We start from the raw sequence: 23,467 nt of genomic DNA, 5'->3' as shown, positions 1-23,467 counted from the left end.
GCGAACCAAATCTGAGCTTTTTTCGTTGGAAAAATCACAACCTAATTTTTCAACACTAATAGTTTTTTAAAGCTTTGGCTTTAGTTTTTAAACCCACGTTCACAATGCCGCAAAAGTGTTTTAAACTTTGATTCCATTTCGCTACATAAATTTACAAAATACGGGCATTGAATGGCATTTAATGCAAAATACTTGCATTGAATGCGCGACTTTTTTTAAGTAAATAACTTTTACAGCGTCTTGCACAAAAGTGTACTCTCTGCAACCCCGGAATTTCATTACGCGACCCTTCAAGGGGTCGCAACCCTCAGTTTGGGAAGCCCTACTATAAAGGAAGGTTGGATATTCATGGCTGTTAAAAATCATCGACAAAATAGGTAGGTTTTGAATCTTTATCCTCGGACTGACAAAGCCTTGATAGGTTATTCCTGGTAGTTTCGCTTACTTGTGGAGGCTGTTGACGCCGGGTCGGTTGCCAAGATTGATAAAGCGAACTTTCCGATTGTTGATGCCTTGTTGCCGGGGAATCAGGTGCCGCCGAATGAAAAGGAGTCCTTAGAATGCGTTATTCAAGCGCACACCTCGAGAGCCGAACCAGCGCCGCTTGATCTTGAAGCTTATTGTTTTACAAAGTTACGCGCTAAGCAACTGAGCCATTGAAAATGATTCACTTGATTAATGTTCGCATTTGCAAAACTTTTTTTGGCTAACCATGGTGTGGAATCAAACGTTATTAAGCATGCAATCAACATTTGCGCAAAAAAGCAGCTTGCCTTCGTTATTTTGTGGAAGTAAAATCAAGTGTCATAAATTGGGCAGAAAAATATGGGAAACTTGCATGGTGCCTATTGAAAGTGATTTATTGTAATTAAGTGAGTAGCGCAAGCCAGGACATGTCCATTTTGCTACGCACAGCAAATGCAACGCTTCTTAGAAAATAAATGGTTTGGTCATTCAAAACACGGGAGGTCTTGTTGCAGTGACCCTTGCTATGTTTTTATACTTGAACCGTGTTTGGGATCTTATTAGAAAGCGTTGACTTATAAATTGTTGATAAACGCGTTTGAGTTAAACAAAAACATTTCTCACAGAAACAATACGTTTGCATGAATGTGGTTTTACTGGTTAAGTCTCGAGGTTTTGTAAGTGTAACTACGCTGCTTGCGTAAAACTACGTAGCCTACTTTCTTTGTAAAGATTCTTTTTTTCAACAACTGAACCACATTTATATAAATAAAGGGCTATTTTTTAGCTTGCAGTTGCAATACCAAAATCGCGCAAATAAGCTATTAGTTTAACAATTTTCTAATTTTGAATCTCGTGTTTATGGCAAATCCGCACACATTTACCACAAAAATGAAACAGACACATCCAGTAGCGGATTGTCTATCAGCACTGCAGCCATCTTCCCAATTGTTTTAGTAGGAAGCAGTGGTATTATAGTATACCTCAATCATTAAAGCCCTTGTTTAGCAAGTTGATCGAGTTTTTGGCCGCGTTAAAAATTAATTGGACACAGGTATTTCTGATTACAATAACCTGCTGTACAATGTTAGACTCCGTCGAATAAGTAGAGTATTTTGGGTTAGAGATACTACAGCACGACGAAATTCAACACTTGAGATATTTTAGTTAGGTTCTAAAAAGTTATCAGTAAACAACACGCAGGTGTTATTTTAAGATAAAACAAAGGACAAGAAAACCAAACTCATGAAGTTGCATCTTCTGTCAAAAGATCAAAGCGGTTATAATTATACGCAGCGTCACGCAAATATGCTTTAACACGTTGATCAAGTTTCGCCGTTTTAAATCTGCTTGAAAGATTGGATTTCAGACAATTAGCAGCAGATAGAACGAGAATGCATTTCGTGTTTGGAAAATAACAAACAGTTTTCGAAAAGTAAGCTTCTCTAAATTAAATTGCAGTTTAGAAACCGTTGCCAATAACCGGCCCAGAGATGAAATTACAGAGGTCAGTTCATCGCAGTGGTTCTTGACCTTTTGCCTTATCGGCACCACCTTGAAATTACCAACCATTTCTCGCGCCCCCTCCTAGGATTGGCTAAAAAGTAATAGTCGCCTACAGTTCGAAATTTTTGTTGAAACCTGGTAAAACAACTGTGCTTCTTAAGTCATATAACAAACCTTGAGAATTCAGCATCCCCGCACCGGCTAGGGCCCTAGGCGCAGGTCTCGCACCCGTTAGTGGTGCGTGCACCCATGATTAAGAACCCCTGGTTTATAGTGACAAGAAAAATGGCTGTCTTACCCTAAATCCATAAACAAAACGAACTGGAGTTATTTCTAGCAATAGACTGAACAGAATCAACCACATGTAAAAGTGGATTTTTTTTAGTTTTGCAATATCATTGTTTTTATAAATTAAAAAAAACAAACTAAAAAACATGTCCCTACCATCAGAAGCGGGTTTTGAAAGGCAGAAATGTGCTTTGTTGAAAAACTGTAGAAAAAACGAAAAAAATGCCATGTAAATGGAAAACCAGGGAAAACGTTAAGCATCTAAAGAGCTGTAGCCTATTTCGACTTTCTGTTACAACAGCATCTACTGATCACCGTGAGTTATTTTTTCCTGGGTGGTCCAGTGGCTTGGCCGTGAGAAAACTCCAAATGAAAACAATTTGTGTGATGCATGCGCTGGCAATTAGGAATTGTGGAGTAAGGCGTTGGTCACATTCCTTAGTAAAACACCAGTTTTGAAATAAATTGGATGATTTGTCAAAGAATAATGATAATTTTTGCAGCTTGCATGAAAACGCAAAATTGTTACAAAACAAAATGAACCAAAACAACTTAGATTTTTGTAGTTTTATTTGTACGTGCTTTAGCTAGCAGATTAAAGATAAACCTAGGCGGAAAAGCACACCAAATTTTTTTATCTAAATACTTAAATTGCAAAAATGGTAGTTTTAAGTTGTTCACAAAACTTGAACGGTGCAAAATGAAGCAAGTTAGCAATTGTTAATCTACTGTTCGCCCCGATAGCTCAGCGATTACGCGCCCGGCTCAAGATCACGCTGGTTCGACTCTCGGGGTGTGCGCCTGAGCAACGCATTTCAGGACTGCTCTCCATTCAGCGGCACCTAGTGAATGGAATAATTCCCCGGCAACACAACAATCGGAAAACTTTCCCCTGTCAATCTCGGTAACCGGCCCTATGTCAAGAGTCTCTACAAGTATGCGAAACTATCATGGATTAACCCATCAAGGTTTTGTCAGTCCGAGGATAAAGATTCAAAACCAAACCAATTCACGATTAGTAGTTTGAGATATTAATGTTGCAAAAGTTCAGCACTTTCGGTTTAATTGGAAAAACTTCAATAAATTTGAAACTGTTTTTCTGAAGCTTTCATTTTAGTTTTGAATCAATTGACAGAAAAGTTACATATGAGTCGAAGTGTGTATCTACACCTACCAGTGAAGAGCAGTGTTTTATGCTTGCAAAGCAAAGAAATGGCCGCTACACTTTGGTTTATCGTTATCAATTTGTGCTGTTTAAAGCAGATGACGTAGCAATGAAAACAACAGCTACGTTACACTGTATCTCAGGGGTACTCAACTAATTTTAACAAAGGTCCAGTTTGACAAGTTGAATATTTTTAGCGCTCCGGTGAATAAGCTGTTTCACACGCAACCACAAAAGTTAAACTATTTGTACCAAACCACTTTTTTAGGTAAAATATAACTCGAATTGGATTTCTGAAAAAGTGTTGGGGAGTCGAAGCCCCCATAGTAACTAGAATCGCAGTAAAAATTGCTTCCTCCCAGTAGGAATCTGTTTAAAGCCCTGAAACGTTGCAATGAGGTTATTCTTCCAAAAGCTCAAGGTCCACCATCAACACCCAGAAGGTCCGGATTCGGACCGCGGTCCGCCAGTTGAGTAGTCCTGCTGTATCTTGTACAAAGTTATCATTTGTGAAGTAGTTTTTAAACTTGCTTAAAATGAGCACGTAAAAAGTATTTTTGAAAGTAAAGATCTGCTTGATAATAATCGACACTTTTTTCCCGATGCTATGCCAGTGTTTTTGAACTGTAAGGTGTTCTCCAGAGAGCAACAAGTGTAGGCCCTCTCAGTGCCACCACCCAATAAAAAAACATACCCAAAGACACGAGCAAACTTCAATATCTTCAGATAGTTGTCAAAGTGACTACTGGGCATATGCTGTCCAAGACGGAGAAAAATATTAAGCGTCGTCTCAGATGATTTCAAATTTGTTTGTTTTTATTTTATTTTTGATTCAGTTCCTCGACTAAGACAATTTCACATCAATGGCTTTAATTAAAAAGTCTTTGACTTAAAGTTTTCCAAGTTTATACAGTAGGTCTACATTTTTGTTGGTGAACAGGGCCTGCAGGGAGACACAAATTTTGAATGCTAAGACAGCCACAAACTATGAAAGGTTGAGGACCACTGGGCTATGCCATAATTAAGTACAAAACATATCAAAACCTTGTAACTTTTACTTGTTTTCAATACACAAGAAATACAACGTCAATAATAAAAAATCATACGCAGATGAACATGTTCATTATACTGTAGCTTAATGCGAGTAACTTTTGATCACCAATATCTTTCCAGATTTAAGTGCACAACACAAGCACGAGAAATTAATTTGTTAACTTCAGCAGAATTTCTTGTGGTAAATGATATGCTTGAATAGCATGTTTCGAAACTTTTTGCGGATTCGCAACGGTCAGGTATTTCTCAAGTGAAAAAACCCTCAGTTTATATTTTAAAGCAATCAGAACACATTTCGGTAGAAAAGTCACGAAAACCGAACCGCAAGGTGGTAGTCACGATTTAGCGGATTTCATTTCCAATGTTGCTTTTTCATTGAAACTTTGTTCTTTCAAGGTAGCGTCATTTAACAGCTATGTATGGACACTGGTTGCTTTGAAGTTATTCTCACACTCTTTAACATATCCATAACCGCAAGTCGTACAGCCTTTTAGTGCTGCTTACACAATGTCGATTTAGCTTATCACAAGTTTTCAATGCAAGATAACCAGCATCAGATGGCTTCATTTGAGACACAGCTACTACAAATGCGCAATATCATATGTTTCAAAGGCTCAACCCAGGTGTTTAACTCTATTGGTTTATTTTCAAGTGGTCTGTTTCACTGAGTTGACTGGACACTGGACAGCAATGGTCAAGCATAGAAATCCACAAAAATTCTCGTTTAATTTTGCACTGCTTTTATGTAAGGTACCTACAGTAAGAATAGTTGAAAAGACACTTTTGGCGCAAAAGCAAACGTCAATGGCACCTACAACCCTTATGCAAACATTACAGCTTTCTGAAAACTGGCGTTTTACTTCATACACCATTTTTCAGTGCTACAAAACTGCTATCTTCGTCAATTAGTTTTCTTTGCATCTGGATTTCTTCACTTTCATTTTCCGCGTGGTATTGTTTGTTACGAATTGAAGGCCAGACAGAGTCAGCATCTCCGTTTGTGGATCCAGGCGTTTGAGTAAACACTGGATTGAAAGGGGATAAAGGACTTGGGCTGTTTGTATTGATGCGGTAAGAGAGTTCTTCAATGCGCTGTTGTTGAGTGGTACAAAAGCGATTTTGTTCTTCCAAGTTTTGGCGGAACTTTTCTAATTCCGCTTTCAAGTTTCTGAAAATTAAAAGTTGCTTGTAAAAATTATAACAGCTTGCAAAAGTTAAAAATCTAAGGTAAATTGAAATAAAGTAACCTACTAGAAGTGAGCAAATATAACAATCTAAACAATTACAATAACTTAGATGAAATAATTATTATACTAGGTCTTCGGGACTGCGGATCGGATCTGCCTCCTATAAGGAAAGAGAAAAAAAGCAGGAGCATACTGTCCTTGGTTTTTTGCAAACTTGGCTTACCTGTGTTCTGCATTCTTTTCGTCCACTTGTGCTTGCAAGTCTTCATTCTTTTGCTGCAAAGATATGACTTGGTCACTTAAAACTCTGACTCTCTCCATGTTGTCTCCTTCTTGAGAAATCTGAAAACAACTTTTTGAAGTATTGTTGTAAAGGCGAACCAACACAAAATATGCCGCTTTCTTTCTTGCTCAAATTGCATATTTGAGAAGAGTAGGCTTTACTTTAATTATATACAGAAGGTGTCGTTTATGTGACTGTTAAAGAACGTGTGTGGCAAGGACACCTGTCCGGCGTCAATACATGACTCACGGCTGTGTCTTGGCATCTGGCAAGACACTTAACTTTAGTTAAAAAAGCAGTTTTTAAGATAGGCATATCTTGTTTGTCGTTTAGTTGATGTAAATCTAAATTTTCAGCTACTGGATAAAATTTAAACACAAATAAATTAAATCTAGACCATTGAATGTATGCAAAGTTATATCATTCTCAATACTTTTTGTTGCAGCTTTTGGTTTTCCTTGTTTTTCATTTCCAAAACCGTTTGAAGGCTTTTACTTTCTTCGTAAGAAGACAAGTAGGGCTGAATCATCTCCTAAAATGTTGTTTTTACAATTAGCAAAATTAGGTTTCTATAAGCAAAACACGTACTATTTGCATGACCTTACGTAGTCTAAAAAACCTAACGCAGCCTAAATAAAATTCAAAATCACAAACACTTCATTGTTCACTTTTGAAATGTACAAACTCTTTTGTCCAATAATTTTGCTTATGTATGAGTTATTGAGTTTAGTACCTTCACTTTTGGCTCTTGGCATTTTAGTCAAATGCGATTTATTTAAGTGGAAAAACTTGCGAGTAAATAAAATTGAACGAAAGATTATTTATTTTTTAAAGGGCATACGGGCTACCATACCTCAAGTTTTTCATTCACTTTCTCATCCATTTTAGCTCGTAGTTGCAATACTTCTTTTTCAATTTCTTCACGTTCTTCTGACACGTCATCGCGTAATTGAATAATATTTCCTTCGTGCTTGGCTTCTAGGTCTGGAGAGATAAATTGTATTTGGTTTGTCCGGACTTTCTATTGGGTCTAAACAGTGCCAGATTTACTATTAGACTAGAAAGACTGAAACCTAGAACTTTAAGGTTTAAAGGCCTCAAAATTTTAGATGTAGCCTACCACGTATATTTAAAAACGTTTAAACATGGCTTGTATATTTGGAGAAACTTTCACCTTTCAGGCAACCAGTTCTAATAAAGTAAAGTAAGCATTTATAAACATTAAACAGGTCATAATGGAAATTAAATTTTTAGTGTGTTTCTTATGATATGGAAATATGACACAAGTTTAAGGTTACATTTTTAACTGTTACTTTGAAAAAGGCTGGTTTGTTAAAAGTCGTTGAGAAAATTATTATCTACTAACTTTCAACGAACGATGAAAGTTAATTATTTTCTTTGACTAACATTTCCTATTTCATAGTAGCCAAATATTTTACAAAATGTTTGCAATCAAATTACAAACTTTGGTTATCTTTAAATAATTAATTTTAACACTTGCGTACAGGGGCGTAACCAGGAGGGCAAAAGCCCCCAAAACATTTTTGTATATGCACAAACTAACAAGTTTTTAAGATAAGCTATTGACCAATACATTTATTGTTTAATTAAAATCACCTTTTTAATATTTTTGATGTTATTTGGCTGTCACAAGAGTCACAAACACAAAGGAAAACATAATCCGTTGTTATTTGACCGACTACCTACTGTACCCAGACCATGTTTGACAGTAAAAAGTACCAAAACTCAACCAAACCATTGCCATATTATGGAGATTCTACTATTTGTTAGCCTTCAGAGATATGGCACTGATAATTTGATAAAGTTGTACCCTACAATATACAGTAAAATGAGATTTCGTTAGCGTAATATGACCCATTACGATGTTTCGTAATTAGTTTAAATTTATACAGAGGATACTTTCTGTGTGGTTAACAATGGTATGTTACAAGTGTTGTAAAAACTGCACACAAAAGTGTTGCTAAGATTCCGTAAATAGGATCACTTGAATCTGAATCTCACTAAAATAGGCTATGCAAAATGATCAGTGTCTCGTAAATTTTACTTTTGTATCAGTTCTGTAGTTAGAAAATGACTTTTTCTAGGCCTGTACAGTGTACACCATATTTTCAATTTCCAATCAAATGCTCTCTCACGACTGGAAAAATCAATATAGCAAAATTGATAGCGGTGTAATAATACAAATAGAATTCAAAGAACCTATATTTATTCTCACAGTTCACCATATGTCATGAGTTTAAAATACATAAAGTTGCCCAAACAAGCAGCAAATTCAACATTGTTATGATGATAGCGGGTTCAACTATGGCAGGAGGGACTGGCAGCCGGACCGACATTGGCCAATATAGAGCTCACACCCATGGAGAGCCTTCCTCCGGAAAACGTGAACCGTGGAAGTATTGGCGATGCCTCAACCGCTTAAGAACTGGTATTGGCAGGTGTAAAACCTTGATGAGACACTGGGGGTATTCCATGGGGAGCACAAGTTGCAAATGCGGACAGGAGCAAACGATACAACATCTACTCGAATGCCCTGACCTAAAAGCAAGGTGCTCTGCACAGGATAGAGCAAGAGCCTGCGTGATGCTCTGGGCTACGGCCGTGTGATACACGATGAAGAGAAGAAGAGATGACATTGTCCCTTTCTCTGCTTGTGGAGATGAAGTTAGGTATATCTGCTGATTCTTCTAATTAGCAAGCTATAATGAATGACAAAATAAAATTAAAAATTTCTAACTTTTAGCAACGATTTATATTCGGGTAAAACTGTCATTGTTTACGATTCCTATACTAGGTCTTGTGGTTCTTCCACGAAGAGTTGATTTAGCACGTGTCATTAAATTAGAGTTGTTTAAGTGAAGAAAAAATAATTACAATGGTGATTTTTACCTTCAATTTTCTTACGGTTTTCCTGCCGCATTTCCTCAACAATGCGATGGTGATCTGTCACCTACAACAGCAAGAATACAAAAGACTGTAAACACGCCAGCGCAGAAAAAAGCATTGTGTTTGTCAAAAAGGCCACCAAATCTACTAAACAGAAAATAAAACAAAGTTCTAATATCGTTTTTAAAACTTATCTTTTTTTAAGATCGTAACCACAGTCCTAATATTTTATTAAGAATGGCAAATGCATTAGTTACACAAAACCATTTCTGGTGTTGAAAAACTCACTCACAAAATTTGAGAAAAGGAAACAAACAAAACTGCGCGTTACTTGTAGGGATAAATGTTGAGAAACTTCTTGCAATTTCTTTTGGAAGTTCTTCTCTTTAGCTTCCAATTTGTTCTTCAACTCTTCCACTTTCCTCTGGAAGCGTTCCGCAGCTTCATGGACATCACTATCCTTGGAGCCATGGGATTGACTTAGCAATCCATCAAGATCACTGAGCTGGGATGCCCAATCTAAGATTAAAAAAGTAATTTTTTGGCAAAAATAAATTTACTCGTTAAACGCTTCTTGCAAGCTACAGCACCATTAATTTGATGTCAAACAATAATTGGGGTAGTAGATTTTTAATTACCATCACAATGGCTTTTCTAACAAACTAACCATAAAACGTATAAAGCTATGTCCATGCAGGAAGCATTCAAAGACCGACCGTTTTATACAAAGTTCTTGACAAATACAATGTTTTATATTTAGAAGTAGCTTAAGTTATGTTATGACAAGCTAGAATGATGATCTTTCATTTAAGAAACTTACATCGGTTAAACGTTGCTAATACGCAAATATCTTACCGCTTTTATCACCTTTTTCACTCACAAGCTTTTGTAGATGTTCTCTGTCTGCCGAGAGCTTCGAAGGAGAAAGACTGTCGAGCTAAAAAACATAGTGTCAGAAACTGAAATTACAAAGTTATTCTTTAAAAAAAACTTTTTTATACCGTTTCTCATTTGCTTGTAAGAAAACAAGGCATTTCCAGTTAGGCCGGCGTCAAACTTACTTCCACATTCTTTTTATTTTTTCTTGATTTTCTGCAGCAAACGTGTCTGCAGCTTGATGTAACTTGTCCCATACTTTCTCATGTGCATTAAGTCAACATGCTACTTGGATGAAATAAATTTTGTAAGTAGCAACTGTTGAAGTAAACTGTGGATTACTTAATTCTGAAATTATTTAAATGTCCAATAACGTATAAGCAACCTACAAACTAGGCGCTAGCTTTAAACCTTAAAAAACTTTCCGTATCTTTCGTCTATCACATAAAGAAAATTTTAACTTTTACTCTTGTGTCTAAATGTTGTATTTATTGTTACTAATAGGCTAAAGTAATTTTACTAACTTTGCCCTGGCTTTTCATCACTGCTTAAAAATAAATATCTGGCAAGATGTTCTAACATGCTTTCAGTGCAACTGAAACTGAAGTATATCCAGAATTACCACCAAGATAAAGAAGTGTGGTACACTGGTACATGTCAAAACTTTTGACACCTTTTAAGTACTTAAGCTTCACTTTGACATGAAGTATGCTTGCTATAACCTACAGTTCATTATTTGTTGTACAGCATGTTGCTTCAGCATCGAAATGCATATTATCTTTCAAGTGCTATAGCGCTGCAAAAATATGGGCTGGCTTCAGTTTTTACACAAGTAGATATATAACGTGCTCATTTTGAACTCAAACAACTAATACAGCCACATGTTGTCTTTGCAATCTGTTTGATAACGTTATTTTTACGTTACTTGACGTACCACTGCAAAATATGAAAACTTTCAGTCTACTGTATGTTTGCTCTTAGCAAGATCATATTTGTCTTGGTAAAAGTCAACAAGCGAGATTTATATCTATCAAATAAAGCAAGTTAATGACAATGATCTTTCTCATGTTTAGAAGTTTGTGTTGATTTTCAAGCCAAGTGGTGTTGAGGAAACTTAAAAATAAGGATTGCACTCATATAGATCGGTGAAGAATTTATACCAACACAGTACTTTCGATGTTTAATACTGAAATAATGCATTTTTTGTTTTTAATGCTTGTCAAGTAGAATCTCGCCACGTTTCGAAAGAACAAACATTGGTAAGGTTGTGCAACGTGTAATTGATAATGTAAAGACCTTTTCACAAAATTGAAGCGAAACAATCAAAGTTCAAATCAGAAAGTGAAACACTACGTAGAAGGACTTTTGTCTTTGCATCACATCATGAAAATTACAACTGTTCTACTTATAGAAAAACAAGTTATTCGAAATTTAGCTACTATTTACAGTGACATATGACATGCATCAATGAGCTTTAAACTCACGTTGGTAGAGATATAATCCAAAAGAGCGACAATGATAGAAAATGTTTGCTTGGAACATTTTTTGTTTTCTTTGAGATCATTGGGTTTCTTTACAATAGTGGGAGCTGAAAAACATCGTGGAATTGGGGGGTTTGCTTTGCTGGCATCTGAAAAATGTTATATTGTTGCCCAGACACCAAATCAACCGTTTTTTTTACATTGATTCAACGTAAAAAACATTTGATTTGCTGTCTGGCTACAGCAACGTTACATATCGTAACTTCTTTGCAAATTGTATAAAATTAATTCACAAAAGAATATACTGTATTAGATTTAGAACAACGTTTTGTGGCATTTCATTAATTTAGAACTTCACAATCTTTTACAGAAATCATTGAGAAATTGAGATAAAAATCATCATGATGGTTTTCAATACTCCAAAACGGTGTTTCTGAATTTTTTAAATTTCCAACATCTTAAGTTTCTTTACAGTTTGCAACAAAACTATTTACACTTAAAAAAATTTGTCGAGCAGCCCAAATTTGAAACTTAATTTATTTTCAGAAATACTGTAGGTCTACCACTTATATGAAAACACATTCTCGCTTTCATCGATTCTTGCTGTATAGCCTATACTAGTGTTCACTTTTGGTTTCGGAATTTAACGATGTTGTCGACTTTCCTTATTCTGGTTTCTGGTACTGTGCAATTCTGGAAAATCAAGTGAGGCGAAATAACATTCATATTTTACTTTAAGATTCTTTGTCACAACATTTCAGGAAATTCCATCATTTTTACATTGATTAAACCTCTAGGTATGTTTTATCAATGCAAAAACGAAGGATTTTGCCGGCTGTACAGTTTACTACTCACTTGGATGACTTGATTTCACAAAACGCGAGTTACAGAAATCAATTGTTAGCTACCTGTTTTGAGAGTTTTTCTTTGATTTAGTCTTGACGTTGTCGGAGTAAGGAAGCTTGATAGACAGCTCTTCGTAGTTTTGGAACTGGAGACGCCAGAGAACGAGGAAGAGCTATAACTACGGTTTGGACGCTGAGATAATTCTGCAATCACAAAACAAAAAGTCTGAAAGCGTGAAAGAAATTGTTTTAAAGGACAAAAAGGAAATGTGTACTTTTAACTTTTTTTGAGAAATATCTATGCTAGTAATCATTGTCAAGTGCTGCAGTAGGTATACATCCGCAATATCACACAAGGCATAACAAACTAACGTAACCCATGTCTTCTGAGAAGCTTTCTTCCATAGTTCAACTAGTCATTCTTTAAATGGAGTAACTCCTTCGCAACCACACAACACCTTCTGCCGGAGAGCTACTTTGGACACATATATCGATGGTCAACCAACAAGAAGTTCCTTCTCCAAGAATTTCTTTTGAAACATAGTGGAGTGGGGTGTTGATTATATTATACAACAGATCTAGAGCTGAATCGTCCTAACCTAAATCACAATGTAACAAATTAGAAGCTGATGTAAACAATTTTAAACTTAGCAAACACTAACGTTTGCTTTGATGAAGAGTTGACGTTGGTTTCTCTCTAGCAACTCTCGACTGCGTGGTTGATTCATGTGTTGGCGGCCTACGCGGAGTGGAGGTAATGAATGCAGAAGACTTCACTGGAGTATTGGTTTTGGTTGATTTTCCTGTTGGAGCAAAACGAAAAAAAACAGTCTATTGAAGTATTCAATAGAAGTATAAATTTGTAGCTGAATTATTTTGTAGAAATAGGCAAAATCAATTTTTTAATGTAGAAATAGGCAAAATCAATTTAACTGTCATTTCAAACGTAACGAAATGGGAACGGCAATTTCATTTGATTGTAAAATGGCACAACAGGCTTCCAAGCTATTCCAGTGATGTAAATTGATCTTTTGTATCTTATTCAACGTCTGCAGGCGATAAATCATTGTAAAAATGGGAATTTTTGAAACTGGAACATTCATTAAATTATCTATCGTACAAAAAGGCGAGAAATTACCAAATATGTCTACTGCAAAAGCGCTACAAAATGAGCACCTGTATCAGACTGTGAACACAAGCATGGCTTCTTGAAAACTATCTCCCTAAATTTCATTAACAAAAACCAAGTTGCCACGATTGCATTTAACAAACGTGAAGTATAATCACAAGTTAAAACAATTTATGTAAACTTTTGTAAACGTATTCGCAACGTATGTTCACAAATTAACAGAAAAATTAAAATTTTTATTTGGGTTAATAGGCTACCATATACTGCCACTCGGATATGTTAAGTGCAATACTCACCATAAGAAATGGACTCATAATGTCCGATGAGATGCTGCACTCTACTATAATGCATCACAGTTTTTGAGCTTTAAACAGAGATTCAACTAAATGCATTGAAACCGTTTTTTAAAGCTTAGTCCTAGCAGCACATACGGACTTGTCCTTATAGATGTGGTCTAATACTCAATCACACAAATATGCTGTAAAATTTCACTCGATCAAGTCATAATGGCCTTTAAGTACACAAACACTTCACTTATCCTAGCAACCTGGGTTACTACAAAACGTTGTCAAATGTTAAACAAGTTGTCAATCAAACACCTTCGCTTATCTAAGACATGTTGCTTCAGTGCTTCAAATATAATATGTAGCCTTTAAATGATTTTTAAAAATAGCTGTAGTCCAGTAGGAACATTTTTTTTTTGGTCGAATGTTGGAAACTTTTACCAAATGCTATGACAATGCTGTCAGCAGCTTAGCTAAGGGGGCATCTCCCCAACGTCCAGTGTCAGAAGGGGTAAAACAGCAATGCATCTATTTCTGAAAACGTCAACCTTCACTAACTCACAAGTCAAAATTAAAAACAAAACACCAACAGAACTTCATTTTAGTAGGCTACCAATACAAGAAACTAGCATCGTTATGTACACACAGAGTACGGTACGGTATATAGCATTGCTTGTATTTCTACTTGCCGAATTTCGGAATACAGTCAATAGACGCTATACAATACAACTCATTGAAAGATGATAATAGCCTCCGAAAACAACCACGACAAGCCATCCATCTATCTCACAGTCACAAGGCTTTAAAAGCTGTTGTTTTACAAGATCGTTAGAATTCCGAGTTTAAAATCAAAGGCTATATGTTGCAATTGGGGTTACAGACTGACTTTTAACCTTTTTCTTATAAGCATCCAAAGATAGATTTCATGATGCTTTATCCCCCTTGATGATTGAAAGATTAAATGTTTATTTTGGGTTTTGTAAAGAAAATCACAACAAAAGAGTTTAGATTCCACTTAGGCCTACTACACAAATTTTGAGCAAAACATCTTTTTAACTGCTTCAGATTACTGGACAAAGATTGTTTTTGTTCAAACTTCAGTCTAGGCAGGCTACTAGATGTAGACTAAATGTGTTAAACATGGTAAAAATACAACTTTAAGAGATAGGTTATCTTACTTAATTGAACCAGACGCACACGATACGTAGTAGCAACACAGCATTCATCATGTTACACACTTAAAGGGAAAAAAATGTGAACGTTTTCGACTATATCTAGCCATTATCAGAAATAATTGAAATCACAATAGCCTACGTCATAAAAAATAAAGACAGAACGTGAGATGAGTTAAAAAGTGTTTCAAAGTTTCTTCAACAGCGTTGTTAAGGTGGTAGTCTTATGTAATTTTTTTTCGAATGTCTGAAAATGACTAGATGATATACAGTAACACCCAGAAACTTTCACTTATTTATCTTCTGACGTTGCTTCGTGCGTTTATGGTTCCAACAAAAATACTAAAACTTACGTTTTAGCAAACGGCAGTTGGATTCTTCTTTTCTATCGTGAACTTTTTTGCCGTAGAAAGCCTTCAAATCACTTAAACGTTGCGTAGATAAAACGTGTTTTACCGCTGCACAACAATAAAAGTTGACCGATATGCAAATACTGCAGCCTAAAGTGCTTGAAAAAAAATGATTAGAAAGTGAAAAAATTAGAGTTTTTTTTAACAAACTTATAAATTACAAATAAATAAATTACTTGAATAAATTACTTAATACAAGTAAAACAATGTTCCACTTAGGACCAAAGAGCGACCTCACCTGGCGAAGGGGCACGAGTTGGTGAGCCGGTAGAGGACTGCAATGATGAATTTCGCTTCTCTAAACATTTTATTCAAAGTACTGATACTGAAAATTTGCTTACTGTTAAAACAAATAACAAATAGGCCTATAACTGAAACCGGCAAAGAAAATTTGTTAGTAGATATGTATCACTGGCGTACTTGTTTTTTGTTAAACATCATTACTCTCCCAATATCTAAATTTTTGTGAAATTTGCTTAAGTGCCCAATGACCCGCTTTGACACAAACCTCCGGTTACACGATTGACTGTTCTTCCGTTCACTTTTGGTTTTGGCAATCGTGTTATGGATTGTCCGAGCGATGACGAGTTAGTTTTCTTTTGCACGTCAGCATTTGAGGTCTGTGAAAGTTTAACAGATGTGAAATAAAAGACTAGGCTAATCCTACACTCTACCGCAAAACATACGTGGATTTATTGAATTGATGTGATAGTTAAGCTTTGGTTTGGTTTTGAATTTTTATCCTTAGACTGCAAAGCCTTAGATAGGTTATTCCAGGTAGTTTCGCATACTTGTAGACAGTTTTTTTTTTAAGGTTTGGTTTGGGTGACCGCTAAGTAGTTTTAAGAGACCGCAAGTGTTTCATTTAAATACCAAAAAATAGCCATAACTAGGCCTACATACAATCAACGCAACATAAAATGAATTATTCGACAAGGCACATCTTAAATGATTGTAACAGCGACCAAACAGCCTGCCCAACACGGCCGCCAAACAAGTTTTCTGCACAATCAAACAAAGTGTGCTTGTTGGCTTCTGCTTGTTATGTTTCCACACGTAAAAACTGATCATTATAAATAAATATAAATAAAAATAAACATTGACGAGTATCGAAGGTGCACTTCTTTTGTGAATAACTCTTTGATTCAGCTGTTCGCTGGACCTCCACTTAGGCCTATTCTTTTTTCCGGACGTGAACTATTGATCGTAGGCTATATTCGTATTATCGACAAGACATAGCGAGAAACAACCATTACTTTTCTACTGTAGTTGCAAGTCCAAATTTTGGGAAACCGCAGGAGAAATTTAGGGGACCGTTTCGGTCCCCCAAAACACCTTAAAAAAAACACTGCTTGTAGAGGCTTTTGATGCAGGGTTGGTTATCGAAATTGGCAGAGTAAAGTTTCCGATTGTTGAGGTGTTATTGCCGGGGAATTATTCCATCCATTAGATGCCGCTGAATGGAGAGCAGTGCCGAAATACGTTACTTAAGCGCACACCCCAAGAGCTGCACCAGCACCGTCTAGCTTATTTACGTCTAGTTCTAGCCACTCAACAAAACAAAGCAAACTTACATCAATGTCGAGTTGAAACAATTTTGCAAAACGGTCCAAGAACGAAGGCTTGATGCAGAGAAAAGACATGTCTGGTGACTTTTACAATAAAGTCCAACAAACTGAACGAGTTGCATGAATCACTTGAAAACCCCAAAGACGATTGGGGTCCTCAGGCTATTTGTGCTGTTGCCTAATCATACAAGCGCTTTCCTCTCACAAACCAGAACTGAGTTAACCAATAAGCGAGTAAACCTAAACATGTGCTTGAAGCATCAAAAGGAGAGGCACAATTTCACAAATGTTGCGTACATCACCATTATTAAGAAATACTACAAAGAAATAATACGGTGATAGGTTTAAGATAGAGATCATAAATTTTTTCTAACAGGAACCTTATTTTTTTTTATTAGCGCAAACTCCTTGTGTGGAAACGTCTGACAAAAATTGTCTAAACGATGAAACAAATAAAAAATACGAGTTCAGGTTTGAAATGCGGGATAAATCAAATTTATTATTTGTTAATTTTAACGAATATACAGTTGAAAGCTCAATTTTTTTTCAAGTTTTTAAGATCACGTGGCGCTGGTTCTCTTCTCGGGGTGTGCCCTTGAGCAACAGATTTCAGGCTAATCTGCTTTCAGCGGCACCTGGTGGATGGAATAATTTCTGGGCAACAACACTTCAACAATCAGAAACTACAATCTGTCAATCTCGGTAACCGACCTTGCGTCAAAAGCCTCGAAAGGCGACCGAGAGAAAGAAACTGGCCACCCTACTCTCATTAATGCCGAACGCTTAGTACTGTATAAGTGTATAATGAGAACCTTATTTTCTCATCTCCCGATGCTTGGATCAAGTATGGGACAAACCACTTTTGACTCACCTTTACCTTTCACCCTCGCATTAAAAAAACTTGTTGCTGAACAACATGGAGAAATGCATTGATTCTTGGAGTAGTTGCAAAAAGCATGCGAGGCATAGTATCTCTCACATTAAAACGGTTTTATTGCTACAGTGGCCAATTTACTCATTTGCTTCATATATGCACACATGTTGCACATCATATGGAGTTAAGTGAGAAAAAAATGCATTGAATGCAGTGGCGCCGCCAGACCTTCAACAATGGGGGGGCAAAATATTGACAGTGCAAGACAGTAGCGTAGTCAAAAATTTTGAAAGGGGGGGTGTTGACAGCCGGCGGGCGCAGCCCGATGGCGTGTTCGCCGAAGGCGCCACTTAGCGGCGGGGGGTCTGGGGGGCCTCCCCCAGAAAATTTTGAAAAATTACTTTCAGTTTGGTGCATTCTGAGAGCATTTTCAACAAAATTGTGGGTATGAATATTTCTGTAAAATGGTGCTGTCCGGTGGCATAGCAAAAGGATAAGATCATGTTTTCTTCGGCATTTTTTGGAAATAAAGCTAAGTCTCTATGTTTTCTTGTTGCTAATTCCAGACTGAGATATTTGAATGTTTGGTATTGGCAAAACTCGCTCTTTTAATGCAGTTTCGTTTAAAATTAGGCAAACTTTGTTTTAGACACATAGGTTGATTGCTTTTTTTTGCGAGATTATTACAGTTTTATTATTTATCAATTTTCTCCTTGGTTAATTCAAAAAGCGATGTTATTCCGGTAAGTCACTAACTTTTATGCTCTGAAGTCAACCCAAAGTTTAGAAAATGTAACGTCATAGAGGTCATACATCTTGATGAGTGTCAAACAAAAAGCTTTGAGACAATGAAGTTACTTTAAATAGGCTATTTCTGATATATTCAAGTTTTGTATAACGAATAGCTGTTTAGATGTTAATCTAGATCGAACATGCGATCTCAGCAGTTGCGGATGGCTTGCATCCTTGCACAGTTTAACGAGAAATTACATCATAGGCTAAAGCTTTTCTTGTAAACAATGTATTAACATCCGTAAATTCAATTTAAAAGGTTGAAACCCCCGAACCCCCCTCCCTTGGCTACGCCACTGGTGCAAGACATGCAAGACAGTGGTATATTATTTAATTTCTCTTGTTTTCTACCAGGGCTGGAAAAAATGTTTAGCTTCCCGGGAATCTGTTTTTTAGAGAAAAACGTTCCCGCGGCTTACAATCACGATAATGAGAACCTTATATATTACTGATCTCCGAAGCTGACGTAAACCTTAAAAGTCATGTCGACATATTCTTGATGCCCCCCTTATCGAAAATTGTTCATTGTAATACCGCTTTGAAGGAGGATTACGAGTTACGATTATATGAACAAAAGAATAAATTTTAAACTTCATTTTGAATTGAAAAGACATGACGTAATGTCTTCCAACCTTAGTTATATATTTTTTCATTACGTAACGTCTTGAAGGAATAAATTGAAAATCAGTATGATCACTCAAAATGAAAGCAATGGGACTACGAATCCTCACTAAACCAATCAATCAATGGTCTTGTTGCACCGAAGATGACAACCTTATATTTTACTGATCTCCGGAGCTTTTTCTTTCGTTTGAGACTAGATCAAATTTCAGGGCAGGTGGTGGAGAGCCAGGTGAGTGTAGCTTCGTCCAGCGTTGCTATACCATGCGTTCCATTTGGTGCCTTGTAGATGGGACATTCGAGAACGACATGGTCAGCAGTTTGTTCCTCCGCGCCGCATTCGCAGGCCGATGAGGGAGCCAGACCCCACTTGTGCATGTTGGAATGGAAGCGACCGACTCCGGTTCGGATTCTGTTGAGCTTGACCCAATTCGGCCGAGGAAGGTCCATACCAGGGGGGCGCGCCACCGGGTGGGGCATAAAACCATGTAGTTTGGTGTCGGTGGCGCACCATGCTGCATTCCAAGTGTCTTCCATGAAGTGTGCTGCGCTGATGGCACGATCGCTGAATGGTTGTAGTAATTCAACAGCAGCTGGCACAAAGGGGTGTCTTGACTTTAGTTGCCGGGGAGATTCCTGAGGTGGGATGTTGAGTTTTGCATGGAGCAAGTGGTCAGGATCCCCCGCCCGGCGAGCCAGGTGTATAATGGCTCCCTTTCGGCGAAGCTCAGCAGGTTGGATGCCTGCAAGGATTGGTAAATACTCTGTTGGAGTTGGGCGCAGGCATCCAGTCACAATTCGCAATGCGTCGTTGATTGGGCTGTCGATGAGGCGGGTGTGGGCACTGCGGCACCAGGCAGGGGCGCAGTATTCAGCAGTGGAGTGAACCAAAGCCAGGGTTGCAGTGCGCAAGGTGTCAGCACCTGCGCCCCAAGTTGTGCCTGCCAAACGTCTCAGCAGGGCGACGCGAGATGTCAGCTTTTTGCGTAGTGACTGTAAATGGTGACGGTATGTGAGTGACCTGTCAAGTGTAACCCCAAGGTATGTTGGTTCTGGGCAGGGCGGCAGAATTTTGCCGTTAACGGTCACTTTCAGATCACGTTTTGCCTCCCTGTTGTTGAGATGGAAGGCTGCCGTCACAGTTTTACTTTCGCTGAGCTTCAGTTTCCATTGATGAAGGTATCCAGATATGGTCGTCATGTCTTGGCTCAACGTCGTTTGTAATGATTGCCAGTCTTTCGCAGAGTGCAAGATGGCCAAGTCATCAGCATATGCATATTTGTGAGATGTTGTTGATGGTAGGTCATGCGTATAGACGTTGAAAAGGAGGGGAGCCAAGACTGATCCCTGTGGGACACCGTTTTTGAGTCGCCGCAGTCTACTTGGTTTTCCGCTTCCGGTGGTAAGGGTAAAACTCCTGTTGTGGATGAGTTCCATGATCATTTTGACCATGTGCCTGTCAGGGAGTAGGCGGAGTAGCTTGTAGACTAGGCCACGGTGCCAAACAGTGTCATAGGCTGCTGTTAGGTCGATAAAAACAGCCCCCGCTTTCTTTTTTGCCGAGAAACTCTCCTCAATATCCTGAGTTAGTAGTGTGACTTGGTCTACAGTTGACCTCCCGTGTCGGAATCCAGCTTGTTCGTTGGGAAGCAGTGGGTCAATTATTGGTTCGACACGGGCGTAGATCAGTCTCTCAAGGATCTTGAAAGGGATGCAGAGCAAGGAGATGGGGCGATAGCTCTTTGCATCGTCTAGTGGTTTGTTTGGCTTAGGGATCGCGACGACCAGAGATCTTCTCCATACTTTAGGAATCTTGAGGCGGCGCAGGCAGGACGACAGGAAATCGCATAACCAGGACTTTAGAATATAACCAGCGTGGATGATAAGCTCTGGACATATCCTATCTGGACCAGGGGCCTTACCAGGTTTTAGGTGCTTGAGGGCAGCATTGAATTCGCTCCGTGAGAAGGAGCTAGAAATGCTCTCCTGGTCAGGTGTGTTGATCTTCCAAAGCTTTGTCACTTCTTTGGTAACAAACCGATCGGAGGTACGATCACACGGCTTATATATCCCATTTTTTATTACCTGTGATGCGATCTTATTAGCAGGAATGGGACATTGTCGGAATGATTGTCTTGATCGTCCCGTAAGGTTATTGAGTGTGCTCCACGCTGTACGGTTTGAGTGCGAGAGATCGATAGATTGGATGGTCTCTGTCCAGCGTTCTTTTCTTTTTGCATCGAGTCTTTCCAGAAGAGCCTTGGCGGCTGAGGGTGTTGTTTGACCATCTGAAGAGCTAACAAAAGATTGATAGAGGCGCTCGCACTCTGCATCCCAGCACGGAGTGTAGTTACTTCTACGACCGCGAGGGATGGCTTGTTTGGCACATGTTAAGATGGTGTTGCAAAAGTCCTGGTAGGCCTCGTCCACATTACGACAGTTAGGTGGAGGTAACTCATTTGTGAATTTGTTGGTAAGGAGGCTAAAGCGATTCCAGTCGGCTTTACGGAAGTTCCACCGCTTGACTGGTTCACTCGGAATTGGTGTCTTGAGCGGTATTGCGGTAATGAGAGAAGGTCGGTGTTGGGACCGAGGGAACTTCTGTAGCACACGTCTGTCCGGAAGCTGATTGTCGTTGCCAGTGCTAGCAAAGGCCATGTCTGGGTTTGTTCCAGTGCCCCATCGCCCGGATGTGAAACTGGCTTCGTCTTTGGGGTTGTACAGTGGGGCATAGTTGTTATTTGATGCCCAGTTAGCCAGACATGCACCAGAAGGACTGGTGATGCGGTATCCCCAGTCGACGTGCTGGCAATTAAAATCGCCAGCATAGAGGCAGGGGTGGGGGTACACTGGGATGGCCGTCGGAATGAATGGCGAGGGAGGTGGCTTGTAGATATTTACGATTTTGTAGCCGTTGACGTCCACACTTAGCCATTCAATCTCTGAGTCTGAAGAGGATTGTTCAACCAGTCTCCAGTTCAGCTTCTCGTGGACAAACGTGGCTAGGCCGTGTGTCCTGCTTAGGATTGACCCAGCTAGTGAGTAATTTGGGATCACTAGCCTGTCTGCGCTGTGGCAGTGGGTCTCCTGGAGGATGATGATAAGGGCCTTTTGTTGTTGAGCTACTCTTTGTACGACATCGATTTTAGCAGTCGTAAGGCCTTCAACGTTAAGCTGTAGGATGTTGGGACTTTTTCTGGCTTCTTTCTTCGTTCTCTGGGGCCGAGGGTTTATCCTTTTACCACCCCAGAGACGCCCTGATGTGTCTCTGTTTGTTGTCATTAGCCTGTTTTGTGCAGTTACCAGGACTCACCGCGAGGAGGTTGACAACATGAGTCCCAGGAGCTGACGTAAACCTTAAGGCACAGATCTGTTGACTCAATGCAAACCCTTTAAAGGTTGGGGGGGGGCTATCAATTCAACTTTTTTGTATCAACAGTTGCATCACTAAAACCACTGAGGCTGCGACTACGAGATTTCTTGACTTTTTCTAACTTTTATTCACCTCTATTGAGCTGAAATTTTGAGCGAATAAAGGTTATAAATTGAAAGATATACGGCATTTCTCAGCACATCCTCTGAAATATTTCATATTCTATTGTGAAACATTTTCCCACCAGCTGGATGAAAGCAATTAATTTGGCCCATGTCTCGTTAATCCTAACTGTTTCACAGCGTGAAGGGCATTGGCTGTATGTAAAATAATGTAAAAAAAATTAATCACAACATTACAATGCACGTTCTTCATTACTCTACAGTCTACATGCTCTACCAAAAAATAATGTGTAAACTCACGCTACAAATTACACTCATAAGTGACCTCAACATTACAACGTATATGAGCAGTGCTAAAATTCACATAGTTTTAATTTTCAGATATGCTCAGCGTGAATAATTTTACAAAGTGAATCCCAAATTTTGAAACCGTGTCAAAATAACAGAGTTATCACTCCTAAAGCATAAGAAGAATCGACAGCCCCCCCCCCCCCCAAACTGAGCAAGACTCCAGGAGCCCAACCTTCTAAAGGTTAAAAGTCATGTCGACTTATTCTTGATGCCCCTCTTATCGAAAATTGTTCTTGTAATACCGCTTTGAAGGTGGATTACGAGTTACGACTATGAACAAAAGAATAAATTTTAAACTTCAATTTGTATTGAAAAGACATGACGTAATGTCTTCCAACCTTATCACACTTTTTTCATTACGTAATATTTACCACCACCAAACCACTTTTGACGATCGAATTTGATAATTTATTATTCGGTAAAATGTTTAGATGATGCACGTCATTACGCCGATTTGAGATATAATTTCATTTATGACGTCGCATGGATGAAAATTTTTTACAAGTTTTATACTCTGCTGAGATTAAAGAAGAAACGTAAATGATAAATATTGGAGAAATTGACTCTCCTTTACAACAAATTGAGCAACTCAAAACTGCTGAAACAAAACGTTTTGTTTAAGTGAAAGAATCACTGCAAGCAACCAATGCCAAAATGCGCGCGGAAGAAGTCATGGGAGTGTGAAGTATCAAAAATTTAACAGGTTGTTATTTTT

The 23,467-nt window shown here is 38.3% G+C and overlaps 1 protein-coding gene across 1 annotated transcript; it reads right to left on the bottom strand.

Moving 5' to 3' along the window:
* Positions 1–4,336: 4,336 nt before the first annotated feature.
* LOC145769551 (uncharacterized) lies at positions 4,337–10,040 on the bottom strand. Its single transcript, XM_082581203.1, has 8 exons — positions 9,916–10,040; positions 9,710–9,791; positions 9,186–9,373; positions 8,858–8,918; positions 6,801–6,931; positions 6,381–6,479; positions 5,888–6,006; positions 4,337–5,645 (listed from the first exon to the last, which is right to left on the bottom strand). The coding sequence occupies exons 1-8, from the start codon at positions 9,985–9,987 to the stop codon at positions 5,339–5,341; spliced, it is 1,059 nt and encodes a 352-aa protein (XP_082437329.1). The 5' UTR covers positions 9,988–10,040; the 3' UTR covers positions 4,337–5,338.
* Positions 10,041–23,467: the final 13,427 nt, after the last annotated feature.

The sequence above is a fragment of the Aplidium turbinatum genome, chromosome 4, assembly GCF_918807975.1.
Source record: "Aplidium turbinatum chromosome 4, kaAplTurb1.1, whole genome shotgun sequence".
NCBI lineage: Eukaryota > Metazoa > Chordata > Ascidiacea > Aplousobranchia > Polyclinidae > Aplidium > Aplidium turbinatum.
Note: the sequence above shows the minus strand (reverse complement) of the source record. Positions and strands in the feature narration are given on the sequence as shown.

Coding starts and splice junctions, on each gene's coding strand:
- LOC145769551 (XM_082581203.1), bottom strand. CDS start 9,987: ATGGGACAAGTTACATCAAGCTGCAGACACGTTTGCTGCAGAAAATCA. Junction 9,792..9,915: donor AAAATAAAAAGAATGTGGAA/GTAAGTTTGACG, acceptor TATGTTTTTTAG/CTCGACAGTCTTTCTCCTTC. Junction 6,480..6,800: donor AAGTGAATGAAAAACTTGAG/GTATGGTAGCCC, acceptor ACAACATTTTAG/GAGATGATTCAGCCCTACTT.